This window comes from Parambassis ranga, chromosome 2 (genome assembly GCF_900634625.1).
Source record: "Parambassis ranga chromosome 2, fParRan2.1, whole genome shotgun sequence".
NCBI lineage: Eukaryota > Metazoa > Chordata > Actinopteri > Ambassidae > Parambassis > Parambassis ranga.
This window is the reverse complement of record NC_041023.1, coordinates 12,172,228-12,191,620: the sequence shown is the minus strand read 5'-3', so window position 1 is coordinate 12,191,620 and position 19,393 is coordinate 12,172,228. Positions and strand designations below refer to the sequence as shown.

General features: G+C 40.6%; 1 protein-coding gene across 1 annotated transcript; it reads left to right on the top strand.

Moving 5' to 3' along the window:
- The first annotated feature begins 37 nt into the window (after positions 1 to 37).
- hibadha (3-hydroxyisobutyrate dehydrogenase a) lies at positions 38 to 17,581 on the top strand. Its single transcript, XM_028429204.1, has 8 exons — positions 38 to 170; positions 1,514 to 1,674; positions 1,899 to 2,008; positions 2,108 to 2,229; positions 11,371 to 11,504; positions 11,799 to 11,875; positions 15,896 to 16,052; positions 16,306 to 17,581. The coding sequence occupies exons 1-8, from the start codon at positions 101 to 103 to the stop codon at positions 16,462 to 16,464; spliced, it is 990 nt and encodes a 329-aa protein (XP_028285005.1). The 5' UTR covers positions 38 to 100; the 3' UTR covers positions 16,465 to 17,581.
- Positions 17,582 to 19,393: the final 1,812 nt, after the last annotated feature.

The window sequence follows — 19,393 nt, the reverse complement described above, 5'->3', positions numbered from 1 at the left end:
TGGCTGTGATTGGTTGATAATTCTGTCAATCATAACAGTTAAGTGTGGCTTTCCTGGCTTGACAGCTGTCACCGTACACTGAGGTCAAGGGGAAAGAAGCATGGCTGCGTTGTTTAGAGGGTGTCGAAATATATTGTTAAGGTGGAATAAGCATGTGGACTATGCTTTCGGTAACGTATGCACTTATCTCGTCAGTTTCCTTGTGTCGTCCACCCCATTTATGAATGTTAAGAGCTACACACACACGGAACATGTTCTGCTCCTGCCTGTTAGCTAGCTCATTAGCCTTCTGAAGAAATTATGAATACTTGGCTGTCCTTGTTAGTTAAGGCTTGTCGTCTGGACACAATGTCCCCGTGTTAGTCGCACAATGGGAGCCCGACAGTCTGTGTAATGGACAAGAGCTTAGTGAAATATGAAGCAGCGACCTGCTACAGCTAATTTTAACTGATAGTTGCTCTTTACCCCAGTCACTGAGCGGTATACAGGTTGTGTTGTGTATCACATTGGCTTGCTTAAGCTGTGAATAGTATCACTATAGTTTTCTCTATTGATTATCCTGAGATTGCATCACCAGCTCAATCAATCCACGCCTCCCTGCCAGACCGACAGTGCAACACACACCATTTCTCTGAATCTGCTGCAGATTATATTGATTTGAAGGTTTAGTTTTTGATATTCATGTTGTGTATTTCTTTTAGTAGACTAAACATGCGGAAAACGTTATTTATTACATGCAAATGTTGCTGAGTCAATTATGCAGCGACTTTTACAACTTAAGTTTGTTATACCAAATTATGTTATGTTTTAGACTGTGGATTAAAACAATGGGTAGTTTAATTTATGTGCATTTTATGCCACAAAGGACTTAACATGATTTTGTTTTAGTAAAACTTAAGAGAGATATTTTTTTCTACATTAAGGCATTGAAAGAACTGAAGTGAAGGTATAGTGGTAACTAATGACTATGATTAAGATTAAGAAACCTTTATTAGTCCCACGATGGGGAAATTGCATTTTTTTATTTTTTTTATTTTTTTTATTTTTTTTTTAAGATTAAGAAACCATTAAAAAGTTGTCTGAATATAATCTCAGGCTTTCTGTTTGTTGCTGCCCTGTTGATGCCAAATCCTATTGTTGTAGTCTGCTTGATTCACTGCCAGAGTTTCCACTCTGTTTAGTGTCTCTTAACCTGACTGGACCTTGGCTGAGCCAGAAGCGTTTAATACCCTGGCCAGACTTCCCAAGTGGTAGTTGTTGCAAGTTACAACATAGATTTTCTCTATTGTATTGTAATTAGTGCATTTCCTTTTGGAAAATATCAGGAAAGATTGAATGTTACAGTAGCTTTACAGTGCAGTTTAAATATTTATTAGTCAAAGGGAGTGAAAGTTTGTTTTCAACACACTACTCTCTCAAGGGAGTGAGTTTAAATGGGATGTATTGATCTTGAATTTAACTAAACAAAACTAAAAATCTGTTTTCTCATGTTTTAACTCCTTGTCTCTGTCAGTGTCAACACGATCAATGGCCTCAAAGACACCAGTGGGTTTTATTGGTCTGGGAAACATGGGTAGTCCCATGGCCAAAAATCTGCTAAGAAATGGTTATCCTGTCATTGCTACTGATGTCTTCCCTGAGTCTTGCAAGGAGCTGCAGGATATAGGTGCCCAGGTAACACACTGTCAACTCCGACCCCATGTAAACCCTTATTTTCCACAGTCACTCATTCTTTACAACTTTTTTGAGTTGTTTGAAAAGTTTCTTGATTAACAAACTGTAAAACAAACTTTAAAGTTAATAAGTTGTCACAAATAACAGCCATAAGTTTAGCACACTTTTTAGCAATGAATTATTTTATTTTAATGTGACTGCATAATGATGACTTTGATATGTAGGTAGTGGACTCTCCAGCAGAGGTGGCGGAGAAAGCAGACCGTATTATTACAATGCTACCGTCCAGTCCCAATGTTAAAGAAGTCTACACTGGCCCAAATGGTATCCTCAAGTAAGTAAACTTTTCACAGCACAACTAAAAATTGTCAAAAGTCTAAACAGAAGTGCACTGTGCATCATATGTTAATGCTTTCTATGTTGCTTTACTCAGGAAGGTGAAGAAGGGGACCTTGTTGATTGACTCCTCTACAATTGATCCTGCTGTCTCCAGAGAAATGGCTGTTGCTGCAGAAAAGATGGGAGCTGTGTTCATGGATGCTCCAGTGTCAGGAGGTAATGTGTCACAAATAGCTTGATTAAAACGTTTATGTTTTTTGCACAGTTGCAGCTTTTAGTGTGTTTGGTGTTTTTGGAGATGTGACCATTTTAACTGCACTATGCTGTCAGCTTCTTTGTTTGTGATGGAAATGTTATCAATTTATCAATCTGACATCATCTGCTAAAACCCTGTAGCCCCTTTGTGAGTTTTTGTAACTAAAATATTTGGATATGCTCTAGTTAGTTTGTTATAACTGTCTTAGTATTTCATTTCACGGAAGATAGTGTTGAGTAAGATAGAATAGTTTAGTGAACGGCAAGCTTTATTTCTCACTTTGTGAGCATTGTTGCTCTTCAAACATATGGAAATAAGAAATTGAAAATCAAGTATCAAAATCAGAATTATTTAGCTAGTTTGTTCATTTGATAGCAGCCACAGTGTTAGGCCGTGGACTCGTCACCCTTGGTTCTGAACTTTCTGACACTCTTTTGTATATCTAAACTATTGGACCTTTTGGGTTAGTGCTCAGACATGGGTTGTAATTACTGATCAGGCCAGCCAGTAGGTGCCCTCTTGAGGTTTTTATTGCTGCTTTTGACCAGGGTCTTAAAGGCAAGGTTAAGGTTTTAAGTCCTCATTATGTTGGTGCTGTCTGCTTGTGACGGCTTCTTGACAGAGCACAGGATCACCAATCGTCCTTAATGGGCTGAGCTGCAGTGGAGAATCCCATGTCAGGGCTTTTCATGTTGATGGAGCCGTAATGGCGGGTATCCCATGTTAGTGCCTTTCATGTCAGATAAAGAGTCATAAAGAAGAGAGAAACTGCCCTCACATGGAGAGCAGGAGAGTAGAGGAGGGAGATAAGACATGAAGGAGATACATCGCAGTAAAACTGTCCATCTCTCTCACTCTCTGTCTTTCTCTTTTTCACACACACACACACTCCCACACATTTCTTTTGATACAAGTATGCAGTTAAGGTTTTTCTACATGCTGTCCCTCCTACATGTTAGACTACTAACTCTGATCATAGCCTATTTTCCTCTTTACTGCACAACCTTTAATTCATGCACAATAGACACTGTACCTCCCACCCTCTCACATACAAACACAGACCTTGCCCATTTGGGCATGTTTACCAGCTGGCGTCTGCAGAACAGAGCAACTGCAGTCAGCAAGATCAGAGCCTTAAGCCTGTTACTCTCCAGTAACACATACACTGTTTACATACTATAGACAGTGCATGTTTGTGTGTGCAGTCCTCTGTGAAGGTTCTTCCTCCCTTGTCTTTTAACTAAGCCTCTTTTACTAGCCTGAGATGACCAATGATTTACCTGCTACCTCTGGTCTCTACAGCCAACTTTGCAGACACTCTTTTTTTCACACGCATACATGCTGCACTTACGCACCCTCCCATTGTCACTTCAAGACATACATAAGTCACATCTATAAGCACCTTTCACTAGTTTAGTTTTCAGTAGGCAATGTAATCAAAAGCAAATTTTGAAATTTTGGCAAATCAGTCAATCAATGTGAGTAATTTCCAAGACAAAGGGAAAGTTTTGGTCTGATTCATTCTCTTTAATACATTGTGCTGGGGTAGCCATTACAGGCCAAGCCAAATGTGAGACGATAGCTTTGAAGGAGTATTCCAAGATGTGATGGCTCAATGGAAAATTTCAGTACTCTATCCCCCTCATCTCTACACTATCCTTAGGTTACATGCTGTGTTCCAACCAGGAGATGGCACTCTACCCAAACAGGGCACTGTTATACTGTTGAGGTACTGTGTATGTGTGATAGGTAGCACACAGGTTTGCTAATTATCATTAGCCTTATGGCAAACTATGAAGTAAAAGTAGAATTCAATAATAAATCTGTCATTTTCATAGAAGCACATTTTAAAATCACTTAATACAGTATGCATATTATAGATTTATATTATAGTCAGTGACCAAATTGAATAACCTAATCTAACTATTCTAGATCTGTTTGATTAAAAAAAAACAGCAGGTGTTGTTCAATCAGAACTGTTTTAAGTGCTCTGAGAATCACAATAGACTGCACACAGACTGGCTGTGATCTGCCATACTCCTAAACATTTGCAGACAGTCTGTTCTTTTTGTGGTTTTGTTATTTGTTTTTAGTTTTAATGTTGAATTTCTTTTGATATAAAATAAATCCCTTTGAGTGTCGTGTGAGGTGGTGTCTTTAACACAGTAATGTGTATTTGCATGTTATGTGCGTCACTAGAGGTTTGGCAGGCAACCGTGGGACCTGAACTGCAGAGTCATAACCTTTTTTAAGAAAAAGCAATCAAAAACCTTTAACTTTCTTCTCATGGGCATCCTACAGCCTTCCATTCTTGCACATTGACCAGTGTCTTGGCTTTAGCCCTGCATGAACCAGCTATGTGTTGGTGGCTGAAACACGCATCCGTACAGAAATGAACATCCTACCCCCACTCTCTGAACACTTCCATGCATAAACAGAGTTATATTAACTTTGACACTGTTTCTTCAGGCATGCTAATGTTTGCTTGTGCATACGCACACTTCTACCACTGTCTGGTGTCATTAAAAGCGTCCGCATGCAAAGTTGACCCACAACAAAACAAGCTCTGATGTCACAGACCCAGGGTGTTGGCACAACGATGGCAAAAATAGGAGGTCTGGCTAACAAGCAGCATGGTCGTTAGCAGTAATTACCCAGAATGCCTGTGTTTGTGTCTGTGTGCCCATGGTGGGCTGCCACATTGCTAACGGACGGTGGCTTTAAAAAGGCCCTAAAAAACCTTTCATTGTGTTTTTCCCAGTGCTGGGAAAGTTAGCTGTTGGTGCAAATGAAAGCAAGAAGGAGCCAAGCTGTTGTGGGACTATAGGCATTCAGGCTAATGTTGCTTGTTTGTGAGGTCTTATAATTTTCATCTAACTACCTATTTAGGCTGAGTCCCAACACCACTCTAATCATATCCATACCACATCAACCTAACCTAAGTTTTGCAATGTGTCATTTGCTGACAGTTTGAACGTCATTCTGCAGCCTGTAGGAGCTTGTTCAAACCAAGGCTGGCAGCCACTGGTTCATCAGTCAACATTGCCAATCCAGTGCACTGCTGTCTGATAAACCCAGGGACCTGGGTCTTCTATTGAAATCTATGGATTAAACTGTAGTTCTGACAACAGCATAGTTTAATTAAAGTTTCACAACCATTCCTAGTTTAAGACACCAATTTCTGGGCAGCATGTCAGCATGAATATAAACCGCTTATATTTTAAGCCAACACAGACAAAAGGTGTCACAATTTTTATTAAAACAGACACCAAGCATGCTTGTCCACAGAGCCAGGTCTTCACAAGTACAAACTCCTAATTTCCTGATCAAGGCTGTGTGAGACAGTTGGAAGCACCGAAATCACATTACAAAGCACAAACCATGTGATGTTTTGTAGTCATAGTTGTGTCTTAATTCTTTTTCCTTTTGCCTTATTTACTGCACCATGATTAGACAATTAAAGGAATACTCCATAAAACACAGTTTTTCTTACTCGATCACAGTAGCACTCTGTCTCACAGTTTAGTTTTAAGTAAGCAGCAAATAAAATACAGTGTCATGAATCATCATCATTATGTTTTATGAACTACCGTACCGTCTTCGACGTATGTCGAAGTTAAGTGTTACACTGTGGGCTTTTTAAAGTTTTGGACAAAACTTTTTTTCTATTATATAATGGAAATATTCAAGAATTAAGAATGATTTAAAAATGTGTGCAAGGTGTAATTGAGTGTGGATAGAGCTTAAGACTTGCCTCCCTCCTTAGACCAATAGTTTTGTGAAACCTGCATTTTGGCCAATATAATCCATTTTCCAACCAGAATAATTTAAGAAGATGAGTCTGAAGGCTGTTTAGTGAAGGCTAGTGATGACTCTCTGACACAGAGTTAAGGAATCAGGTTGGACAGGCAGGGGGTGGTGCTGTTGCAGTCTGTCATGGCCCACCAGTACTACAGAGCAGCAGTTGTCCAAAGACTAGATTAGCATAACAAGGCTCTCACTGACGGGTTCTGGTGACATAGTGGGGGATTGAGGCGGGCTGTAGGAGGGAGGGTGTAGGGCGGTAAAGTGACCAGGGCAGTGATGATGGAGGGTTGGTGATTGGGAGGGGTGCCCCTTATGCTCCAGATGGAGGTAGATCCACAGCAGCTGGGGGACTGGTTCTCACAGCTCTGCCCCTATGTCATCTGCTGTGTGTGTGTGTGTAGACAAATAGTCAGCTGGTGTATGAGTCATACAAAAAGTCTCTGTCCATCAAACATCACTCACCTAAAGGCGAATTAGGACTGTGTCTAGATAAAAGTGTGTATGTGTGTGTGTATGTCTGTCCCTGCCGGCTAACAGCCTAATTGGGGATCATTATTAACTTGCTCTATCCTAGATGAGTCTCGTTGGGGTAGAGAAAGGATTGATTGTGGTTCTCTCCTGCTCCTTCCATTCCCTGTCACTTACCATTGACCAGTCGCTCCCCTATGGAGTAGGGCAGTTACTGATGATGATGATAATAATGATTATGATGATGATGAGGGCTAACTTGGTGGTCAATAGACATTGCAAACTAAACCTCTTCAGGTTGTAGTTACATTTATAAACAAGAAACTGTGTCATTGCTGTGTACTGAAGTAACCCTCTTCCTGCTTTTTTCCCCCTAAACCCAACAGTCTTAAGGTTCTCATGGAGCATTTGTGTACAGACATCAGTTCTCATGGCTCTGTGCTCATTAAGTGAAGCCGATAAAGAGTCTGTTTTTAACATAACGGTGGAGCATTAGTAAAGTTGGCAGAAAAACTGTTGAAAGTGCTGATTTTTGATGCCGATGTGTGTGAGTGATTTTGGTTAATGCACCCCCTCGTCCCGTTGCACTTATTTACTTGATATCCGTTGTGCTTTTTATGGTGCCTGTTGAGGGTTTTAAATTGTTTGAGAAAAAAGTTTGCCCTTGAGTGTAATTATAATGGTGGACCACATGAGGCTGCGTTGTTGGCCTGTAAACATCCTACCCCCATTGCCTTACACCCCAAGCAGTCAGCTACCATTGATTCAAAGCTGTTACACTATTGTTCTGTTACACTAAGTGTGAAGGCACATTTCAGCCTGAATAATAGATTACTGCCACTTAGCCAAAACAACCTTGTATGTGCATATAGTTAAAAACTTAATAGCAAGCAGTGTAGTATAATGCCAGTGCCAAAGTTTGTTTACACCACCTATGCTTAGAATTAAAGGTGTGACATGAAATCTGACGTACCCCTAATTCTCTCCTGGCATTCTTGCAGTTTAGAACAGTTGCATTATCATTTGAGGAAATGAGGTGTTTGGTGGAACTCTAATGATATTATAGGTGTTGTTTTGCTCCTAGTGTTTTTCCATGTAATCTCTGAGGGGGGAAAAAAGGGTTGTGGAACAGACTCAAATGCGTCATTCATTACCAAACACTGGGAACATCCCCTCTTGTGTGTGTATGTGTGTCTGTGACTGTGTGTGTTGTTTGTGTAGCCTCATATTCACAAATGTAGTTTCATTTAAACCCACCACCAATAAAAAGTGGCTACTGGTTTACATGCAGCTCGTAACTCTGAGACACGGCCTTAGAAGCTCCAACTGACGTCTTACTGGCGGCCAGCTCTAGGATCTGCACCTGTCTCTGGTATACAAACACACACAGATTCTGTATGTACACACATATTCTCACTTGTTTTGTACATACATGCACCACTTCAAAAGGAGCTCAGTTTTAAAAGGTTATACGGCTGTCATGAATTGCTTTGGTTGATTCTTTTGTGCATAATTAAAGAAGTGCTAATGAAGTTAGTGCTCACTACAAACAGGCCAAACCAAAGTTGTTTCTCTGATCTTTCCTTGCTTTCACAAAAGCAGCTTCAAACTCTTATGTTCATGGTGTCCTCAAAGCCTGCTGTTAAGCATCTGTCTTAACTGTGGTTGACTGCCTGCTTATAAGCTTGACTTTTGTTAATGGAGGAGGTTAGATGAAGAAGCTGTCTATATGTGTCATGGCTGTAATTGAAGAAAATTAACTTTCTTATGAATTTATTCCCTAAGAAAGTTGTTTGATTGGTTTTTCATCTCAGTTTGTATTGTTTTTAGCACTGGCATAATAATATTTTGTGGGGATCATTAATAACTTGCTATATATCCTAGATGAGATATATATATATATATATATATATATATATATATATATATATATATATATATATATATATCATATCGTATCATATCATCTAGGATATATCATCTAGGATGAAAAATATTATTATGCCAGTGCTAAAAACAATACAAACTGATATGAAAAACCGATCAAACCACCACCTCCAGTGCCAGTGCTATATATATATATATATATATATATATATATATATATATATATATATATTACATTATATAATACATTTATATATATAAAAAATTATTACATCATGTAATTTATATGTAATATATATATCATCTAGGATATATATGTATATATATATATATATATATAAATTTATTATATCATGTAATACATAGCTCTTGTGGTCTTCTTAGCATCTTTATCCCCGCTCTACTCTCTATGCATCTACACTGTGTCTTTTATCATAGGTGCCCCCCTACCCCATGCACATACACACACCTTGTCTCCTCCCCCTAGGGGGCGTTGTGTAGTTGTGCAGTGCTAACGATCCAGGACTGTCACTCCCGCTGGGATGGATGAGCCGGCGTTGTTGGCGCTCAGGAAGCCTCATTAGGATTCCTCTTTAATCCGTCTCTGACAGGACTGGCCCTAGAACGGGACGGCCCTACACACAGACACACAAAAATACACAGTATTGTGTACACACCACACAGACACTACTTTAGAGTCACACATAACACACGCAAACACAAATGTAATTCAGCCTGTGTACAAAGAATAGACTCATCTCAAGATACATACCCGCAGACACACTGTTATGCTAATGATGTGTTATTCTTCCGCCAACAAGGATCTTCCATCATCCTAGTGTCACTCCTTATAGAAATCCACTACAGATCATAAGAGCTTATTATGGGTGATTAGTTAATTTGAGGGAGGGATGCTGGGAGGTAGAAAGAGAAGGATGGTTTGCCTTCTTTGCTGTCATCTCTACATCTCCTCTCCCCCTCTCTTTCTCTTTATTTCTCCTTCTCTCTCTTCTTTTCCTCTCCTTTCTCTCCTTAGTGAGATATATTGATCAGCACGTCGACTCTGTTATCAATAATCTCCTCTTTAGTCATCTGCAAACAGTGATCTCCACTAATGAACCGGCATCTTTGTCACATTGCTCTTTCTGTGTGTGTGTGTGTGTGTGTTGTTCAACATGCAATATAGAAATGTGGAAAAAAACTTTCTAACTACATGTAGTACTAGATTTGTATTTACAAAAATATAATGATAGTGTTATAAAGGGAAATTGTGTGACTGTTACACTACACTGCAGATCATACTGCAGTGTGTCTTTGATGACAACTAAAATTATTTAGACAATCTACCAGCACTTTCTCAACAACCTGACCTTTTCTGACATTGAAGTTAGCACTAAACTCATCTAGACTGAATAAACTTTGAATTGAGTACATGACATAAAGTAACATGAAAGCAAATAAATCTGTTATGTCTGTGGACCATATGTGTGTATGATTGGTGTGTGTGGCAGCCGTATGTTGAGCGCATGTTAGCTGTGGTCTATAGGCAGCTGCCACAGCGTGGGCTTTGAGCTTCATTATGTGGCCCTAATGACCTGCTGACAACTCATCGCCGACACACACTTACAGTGTAGTCGCATCATCATATCTTTGACACCATAGCCAATTAAAGAAGGGGGAGGGGGAAAGATGTATATTTATGTTTATGGGCCATAGAAATATATAGAAAACCTCTCCTCTCCTCTCCTCTCCTCTCCTCTCCTCTCCTCTCCTCTCCTCTCCTCTCCTCTCCTCTCCTCTCCTCTCCTCTCCTCTCCTCTCCTCTCCTCTCCTCTCCTCTCCTCTCCTCTCCTCTCCTCTCCTCTCCTCTCCTCTCCTCTCCTCTCCTCTCCTCTCCTCTCCTCTCCTCTCCTCAATAATGGGATTTCCGCAGTTCTCTCCCTAGTAAGCCCCTTTTAATTATTAACACTCACATTATTAGGCTTTCACTATTAAGAGGCCTTTCATTAGAGCTGAATGGCACCCTTAAGAGAGCTCTAAACTCCATCTCTGCTCCCCACCATTTTTTCTTTCTTTCTTAGAGGAACAGCCTCTCACTTTCATGTTCACCAAGCCTCACTTTCTTCAGCATACACACTTTTGCAATACTACTTCTTGGACTGTTGTTTTAGGATTTAATTTGTTTTACTTCTTCCTGTGTTTATGTGTGTATTCATATACTGTAAAAGGTTATTCCACCATTCATTGCGTGTCACCGTTTCAAGGGTAATTATTGAAGCATTTAAGTGACAGTGCCATTGCATAAGAGACTAAGCCTGGCTAGGTTCAGCCCTACTCTGAAAGGGGTTATTTCTGCATTAAGGGCCCTGTGGAGAGGGTGGTGGGGTTTGAGGTTGCCTCCTACAACATGGCACGCTCCTTAAGCCATCAGGCATGGGGAGGGACGCCTAATTGAACATGATAAAGTGTAAAGTTAATTACCCCTCACGCCTGTCACTGATATCCCCATGAGGGAGGCTGGCCTCAGGCACAGCTGTTGGTGTGTGTGTGTATCTGAAAGAGTAGGGGTGACAGGACAAAAGGCAAAGGTACCCATGAGGGTTGTGCAGTGGATGATGGCAACAATCGGCTTTTAAAGATACCTCTGTCCCTCTGGTGCATCACTACTTAACACGTCTGTCCCATTCACATACACAGCTGACCTTTTTTAAACAGTTGGTAGATTTCAAACAGTCAAGTGGTTGATATATTGTCTTTGTAGTGGCACATCCTTTTATTTTAGTTTGATACATTTATTTACAAGTTGTTGAATAGAATGCAATTTTGTGTCACACACTTTATGTTGCATCTATTGTTGGATGTTTTGGATATAATACATCAAATGTGTCAAGTTGGTGGTCCCCACTTAACTTCAAGTTTGAAAATTGTTTTGTGTTCAGGTGTCGGGGCTGCCAGCATGGCCAAACTAACCTTCATGGTAGGTGGAGTGGAGGAGGAATACCACGCAGCACAGGAGTTGCTCACCTGCATGGGAGCCAATGTTGTCTACTGTGGACAGGTTGGCACTGGACAGGTAAAGGTTGACACATGAAATATCATAATTACAAGAATTGTAAAAATCATTATAAATATTGTAGCCTTACATATTCATGAAAAAAATCCAGTAATTGAATCATATGAAGGACAATGGTAGTTAGAAAAATGCCCTACTTAGTCAACCCCTTGACTAGGGTATCTTCTGTTCGGAAGTCAGATCATCTCCTATTTATGTCTAACATACCTGTATTTCCATTGTGCATAATGAGCCATCTTGCAGCCACTTCATGCATATAAGAAGTATTTTTCACCATTTTTTTCACTTTTACAGGCAGCTAAGATTTGTAACAACATGCTGCTGGCCATTGGGATGATTGGGACGGCAGAGACCATGAACCTTGGCATCAGGTAAGCAAACACTGCGAACCTGCCACCTATACTGTATGCTTCTAATGGCAAAAAACAAATTTGCAATCAGTGCTGTTGATGGGCCCATAAACTTAAAGGTGGTACATTTTAACACTGCTACCTTGTATGCATTAATTCAGTATGAAATGACTTTTAAATATAACCGTCACTATAAACCCATTTACTATACCAGGGTTACTCTATAATTTACTACTACTTCAGTGCAGATTTGGAAATGTTACTGTGTGAGTCCCAGTGTGTGTAGTTTATGGTGTAATGGAAAGGGGTCAGACCTGCCCCAAGTCAGGGCTGGCTCTGCTGGAGTGAGATGGATGAGGGGGTGGAGCCACAGACTCTGATTTACATCTGCTGATTGAGCTCTCACCAGTATCCTGCCACACCCCTGCCACTGGACACCACCAAGAAATGCCATCATTTATCATATCTCAGCCTACTTGCCGAAGAGACTTTGAGAATGATGGGATATGAAGTCTTAAGAATTAAATTGTAAACAACAAGACATCATGGCTTTACAAATTTTACAATGCAGCACAGGTGTAAACAAGCCTCTGATTACATTGGATCTACCTTCCCGAAACAACCTCACTGCATTGAAAGTAGGCATGGAGAAAAAGCACTTTGAATGCAGTTTGCATACATTAAGCCCATATATCAGTTATCCCTCAGACCAGTTATCCCTGAATGATGTGTGAATTTATTTTCTACACCCTTTATACATATCTCTTGTCAATAATAGACTGTTTCCTCTATTCACTGTCTTGTTATTATGTGTTTTTATGGGTTTTACAATGTAAAATGGGATGAGCAACCAGTTTTGTGCGTGTATGTGTGTGTGTACATGAGTGTACGCGAATTGCTCTTCACACAGTGCAGCTGTGTTAGTGCGACTGATTTATCTGTGCTGAGACAGAGGAGGAAAATTGGCATGAGCAGTTGCACATAAATCCCTTCACTAGGCTTCTGAAATATGGAGGCGTTAAGGGAGCAACACAGATTTACACATTGCCACGCTGTCTACGTCGCGCACACACAGATTTACATCCTTACACACTGAAAACAGCAGTTTTGTACAACTTGTCATGGATACATTATAATGTATTTTTATGAAAAATAATAATAACTACTGCATCCTTTTACCATATAAATTATTGTTAAATCTTTTCAAGAATGACCCATATTCAGTCCTGATTGTATGAGTATACATGCAGGGTGTGTGTTCCCGTGTTTCCCCCCTTTCTTACTAGCCACTCTCTGGGGCTTTATTAGAGGGCTTGACAAAGACTGTCATCGTTTAGAGAGAGCCCACACCCGTAAATCTCCCATGCTGCATTGCGGCCCAGCCTCTTATGCAGAGAGGACACTGTCTTAGGCGCATGTGTACAGATGCGCACACCACGGTCCAACACAAAAGAGACTGAGCAGTGCACTCACAGCCAATTTACAGCGACGTGGCAATAACATTTTATCATGCTGGACTTGGGCCTGATATAACTGCCCTTTCTTCAAATATGTGTGTGTGCTACCTGGGAGCAGACACACAAACATACACACGCACAGTTCTGTTCATGGAGCTAATTTGTTGATCTCAGATGGAAGCTTGGGCCGTCTCCAACAGAGCGTGACGTTCTCTTAGTGCAAGGAATGGCCACGCATGACAATTATGGGCACACACACATACACACAGTCTCAAAGACCAACATGTACAGGGTCTCTTTCTGTAGTCCATTCTTTCCTTCTCTGTCGGCTTCTCTACTTCATCCAGATTTGCAGTAATGTCTGCATGCAGCTAAGGAGTCAGTGCAAGAGTGAGTTTTAAAGCTACACAGATTCGAGTAGTGATGAGGAGCACCAGTGATTTTAAAGACGAAGATGAAAGGAGAGGAAGAAGAGGGTAGAAAGGCGACTGGCCGAGGAAGAGATATGACACTTTTACAGCTTACCTTGCACACCCATGTACCTACGCCCGTTTATGTGTAAAAACAAGCAGTCACTGGAACACATATATTTGTTCCTTTGTTTTTATGGGGAGGACAAAAAGCAAATCAAAGCATATAATGAGACACAACCCCTTTATGCTGAGAGACAGAAATAGATTCACCACAACAAACATTAGTACAAACACACATCTCCCCTCCTCTCTTTAGATGACTTGTGAGCATATGTTTTGATGAAGATTAAACTTGGGTGATAAACGTGCTTGTTGCCTCTATAAATGGGATAATAAATGCTTGTGTGTGTATATGTGCTCGTTAGCTTTTTAATGAAATAATAAATGGGGAACGGGTTGGGCTTCCTCTCTTGTGGCATCAGATGAGGACGAGAAGCAAATCATAATGAAACAGACAGTTAATATCAGTGCTGCAAATGAACTCCACCTGCTACAGCCGCCAGCACGTAAACACCCGCCCTTCTTATTTCCATCTGCAGCTCTGTCTCTTACATTTCTTTAATCTGCCACACTATTGCACAGCAACACGTTTGTTTCCCCGCTCGAGTCTGTTTATCCATGTCAATCTTGTTAAAGCGTGACATGTCCTCTTCGCCACGCAAATTATCACGGGCGAGGAACAACACCACTGCGTCAGCTAATAACCACCGTTGAGTGTCCGTGTGAGTGTTTATGTGTGTATGTGTGATGGGAGCAAGAGGGGAACTTCATTGATTTATCGTTAACAGAGGACAACAGCTCCCCGTCAGCGTCTCTGGTCGCTATAACAAACGATCTGCGGGCTTGGACGCGCTTTATTGTAGCTCAGCCAGTAACCTTTTCAGCTGCTGACCCAGAACGCAGGGAGGGGCTGCCTGCTTGTGTGTGCATGGAGAGTTTAGGAGGGGGTTTGTGTGCGATGTCAAACATATGTCCCCAAGAGCCCTCAGACAGGGAGGTGTCAGCATGGAGCACGAGGGGGAGGAAGAGAAGAGGAGAAGGAGAATAGTGAGGGATGCTTACAGACATAAACTGAAAAAAACATCATGAATGAGACTGCCATTAACACACAAATGCAGAGTCAGTTATGCCAGAGTTTGTGAAGATGAAGGGAAAAGAAAGGGGGGAGGGAGAGACATGGATGCAATTCCTATTCTTAATTAGTTAGTAGACAGCTAATAAAACTGTGGCAGTAATGGCAGAATGAGAGCCAGGTGGAGAGAGGGAGGGAGGGAGGCTGCTGGCTTTAAGGACCTATGATGGTTTAATAGTCATATTGAGAGTAGAATAGAGTTACAGGCCTGTAAGTAACAGTAAACTGAGGCAGCCAGGACTTGATGTGGTCAGCTTTACACTGGCCTTAAAAACCATTAATATACAAAAGCTACACTAGATAGGCATGTTGAATGGTCGACACAGACGCAATAGTTACACCCTCCCTACTGTAATGGTTGGCACTTGGTTTCACTGCTGGCTTCTGTCTGTCTCTGCTCTGCCTTTTTGTCTCATTTGCTTTTAGTGTCTTCTTATCATAGCCTGGAGATTTGTCCTCTTGCATATGAAAGTAGGTTGCTGAAAAATGGGGCAGCAGAACCGAGAGTGTGCCTCTGTATGTGACAGTGAGGTTTATGGCTCCCCTATGCTGCTTAACCACTTCTCCTCCTCCTCCTCCTCCTCCACTTTCTTGAAAGAGGGATGATGAAGGATAGATGTGGTGGTAAACATCAATACTGCATTAGCCAGTATTACAAAGCCTTCAGCCATTAACACTGAGAAATGGTCACAGCCGGGTATAAGGTTCAATGGGGGTCACTACAGTCACCAAGCGCCCCCCCACACCCATGAAATGTTTCTCCACATTTCTTCTTTACTCTCCATACACTATAATTCTCCTTATCCAATCCTTTCTGGCCTATTTCCTCTGTACATATACCCATAACAGACTGAGTTTTTCTTAAAATGTCATATTAAGCTACTAAAATACTGTTTTTCTGATTTCTCTTTCTTTTTTGTCTCTGAGAAAAATCAGAGTTACAACTGAGTTTCTTTGTCTTATCTCCTTTGTGTACCAGACTGGGTTTGGACCCTAAACTGCTGGCTAAGATCCTCAACATGTCCTCAGGGCGCTGCTGGTCCAGCGATACATATAACCCTGTCCCTGGAGTAATGGAGGGAGTCCCTTCTGCCAACAACTACCAGGGCGGCTTTGGAACTACACTAATGGCCAAGGTACGCGACCTGTTCTCAGTGTTCATTGCAATTTCCATTTCAATTTCTTCTGATCGACTAAATGAAAAAAACACCAGTGATTAAAAAAAGAATACATAACATACTTTTTTATTATTAGTTTCTACGTACTGAAATAATTGTTGTATAAATTGAAGAATTTGGGAGATTCACCGCAGCATTTCCATACCTCTCCACTTCCTGTGTTTAATGCCACATTATTATAATAGTACTCTCTTTTTGTATCTCTTCAAAGGATCTTGGTTTGGTCCAAAATAGTGCCACCAACACAAAGACACCCATCCCTCTGGGTTCCCTCGCCCACCAGATCTACAGAGTCATGTGTTCTCGTGGCTACGCTAACAAGGATTTCTCATCCGTCTTCCAGTTCCTGCGTGAGGAGGAAGGACAGTGAGAGAAGAGGGAGTAGAGCTGCTTATACTGTTATAATACACACAGCCTAGAACCACACACCCCAGTGCCCCTTATCCCACTATGCTCAGGAGAGACTAAAGCCTTGCCCTCAGGCACAGATCTGCAGTCCAATTAACATACTGTATGCCGACACGTCCCGTTTTTACATTAGCTGAATCATATTTTCAATTCATAGTCCTCCATCTTCACGGAGGAAAGGCTAAGACTGACATTAGATCAGTAATGACAATGCAACTCCAGTCTGTACTTAGAGGCCAGGGTGGGGAAAATGAGAGGTAGGATAAGCTGCTACTGGTTTATGTGCATCAATGAAAGTAATATGTGGTTTTTCAGGATAATTAAAAGAGTAATTGCATTGCATGAATGTTAAAGCTTAAGTATGTTGTTGTCAGATTTGTGCTATTTGCCTATTACCTGAATTACCTAAGCCTGTCCCTGTTAACTTATAAAAGGACAGAAGAATTCATATCATGATGGTAATTTCATCAAAGGGAGAGTGAGAGAGCAAGAGAGTGAAGAGGTTGCATTATATTTGCCAATTCCCACATTCACAGCACTACATGTAAGGTTAGTAAAAGCTGCTGCCTCTCAGGCTCAAAGTTTACTTATCTTGGTCCAGTTGTCTGGTTTTGGCAGGAAGGCATCGCTCTGTCTCTTCCTGACTTTGCACATACTTTTATTTGTTACATTATTCAGTAATTAATTTAGTCAATTTTTACCTTGTGAGAACACTACTGCCACAGTAGACTGGGTTCTTTGGTACCACATATATGTCCTTACTCACCGGACTGACCTGCTCTATTATACTGTGAAATAAATATCTGGTTATTTTTGCACCATGTGCATCGCAGTGCGATGTGCTGGGCCATTTTGATACAGTTCAAGAACCTATTTGAAGTTACCTCTTTTCTCTACTGCCTACATCTGCGCGTTGAGCCACCGGAGTATTATTATTTTTTTTGACCATTACTGTTTAAAATTTATACTATTCAAAATGAGCACCTTCCGTTGTCCATTTTATCCTCATATTTCTCCTTGCTGTCTCTTCCTCTCTGCATCTGCAACATCTGTGTAAAGCTTCAGTGAGGAAAGTTCCTCCCTCTTCTGAGAAAATGTACATAATGTATATTTCATATTATTGTGTAGTATTGAAGAGGAAATATATGGACTGTCACTTTTTTTTTAGTAAAACTCATGAATAGTGTCTACAGTTTGTGGTTGCTCTGTGAAAGAGATCCTCAGTCACACTGTAGCCCCAAATAAAAGATGTTCGCTGTATTTGGTGTTGGCCTGTTTCTTTTTTAAACTGTGGCCTTATTCTTCAAGAATATCTTGTTACTGTTCAAAGAATAAAGTATGATGAACACACTATATGGAAATAGAGATAACAATTCTTTTTTTGGAATTATATAATCAAATACACAAGAGACTAACAGCTGCTTGTAACTAGGCCATGGTTACCAATGGCATCATAGTATTGTAATGTATGCTAATTAGCACAAAATAGCTATAGCTGTGGATACTGGAAATACTTTGGGTATTTTATCATATTTGGTCATTTGGAGTGGTGGAAACATCTTTACCTTGCATGAGGAAATGTCAGCAGATCACCACAACAAATATTTACTGTTTGTGAACTATGAATTATACACATTTTGTATCAGTCCATATATGGTAATGTTACCTGCGTTGACGGGATAAACACGCAGGTGTTTCCGGGTGAGGAGGAGCCACCGACTGTGGTGGGTTTATATATATAATTTTTTTCATAGATAATATTAGATAATGTGTGAATAGCATAATTTAGCAGAGTAGTTAAATAATTTAAAGAAAACGAAAGAAAAAAGTTGATAAACGTTTAATTAATTATACACAAATTAGGCCAATGAGCACAGCGCACCTTCAACCTTTGAACCTTGGCCCCTTTTTCCTCTTCCTGTTCAGAAGCGCGCGTTTTTTGGAGTTAAATTGGCGCATAGTGGAGGATAGTGTCTCTGTTGCCTAAATGTCGCTGTTTGGAGAGTCAGTCCAGGTAGGCTAGAAATGAGCGTGGCTGTGGATTTAAAAGGACCGAGCACAAATGTCTTCCTTTTTGAAGAAAATCTACAAACGAGCAACCTACAATGTTGACCCTCAACAAGGGCCCTGGATTGCATCAACTCATGGATGCCTTCCCACCCAGCCACAGCAGACCGATTATGAAGACATCTCAAAGTAAGGGCATGATTTTGATTCTTCTTCTGGTTGGTTTTATGAACTTAATGTGTGCCATTCTTGCATCTATCTCTGTTCAGTGTTGCATCCACAGCTGGTGTGTTTATGTAGGCAGCCATGTTAACCTGCTTCTGTGTAGCCTCAGCTTCTTTTTCTTTTTCAAATGTATTTTGGCGTTTGGTGCGCATTAAGTGTGAAAATGCGGCCAATATGGCGGAGTAGGCCACAACTACTCACTACTCACACACCCAACTGTGCGTGTGCGTGTATCAGGTGTGTTGCAGTGGGCACTAAGCCGGAGAAAACGTTAATGTCAGCACATATATCTTCAGGACTCATCCTCTGATTGTGGACACTTCTGCACAAAGGTTGTTTCAAATACATTCTTATTTTCCTGCTTGTGATTTTTTTTTTTTTTTTTTTTTTTTACATTTTACTTAATACATGTTTTTTGGTTATGCTTTCTTCTATTAAGTTAAGATCTGAGTTTACATTTTGAGTTTGCATGATCTGTTTATTCCATGACATGGCTTTCCAAAAAAGAAAAAAGTATTACAAAGTATTGCATTGCAGCTGTAGATGTCTGCATCATGATTGGCTAGATTTGCATTGGGCACAGCCCCATAAGGCCTACACTGTGTTGCTGCATATGCACTTTATGTCTTTTTAGTGGTAGCATTGGAAATATGCTGCAC

What these genes read in the sequence shown, in the direction of transcription:
- hibadha (XM_028429204.1), top strand. Translation starts at nt 101, where the DNA reads ATGGCTGCGTTGTTTAGAGGGTGTCGAAATATATTGTTAAGGTGGAAT. An exon ending in GGATGCTCCAGTGTCAGGAG is followed by an intron (nt 2,230 to 11,370) that starts GTAATGTGTCAC and finishes TTTTGTGTTCAG; the next exon opens with GTGTCGGGGCTGCCAGCATG. An exon ending in ACCATGAACCTTGGCATCAG is followed by an intron (nt 11,876 to 15,895) that starts GTAAGCAAACAC and finishes TTTGTGTACCAG; the next exon opens with ACTGGGTTTGGACCCTAAAC.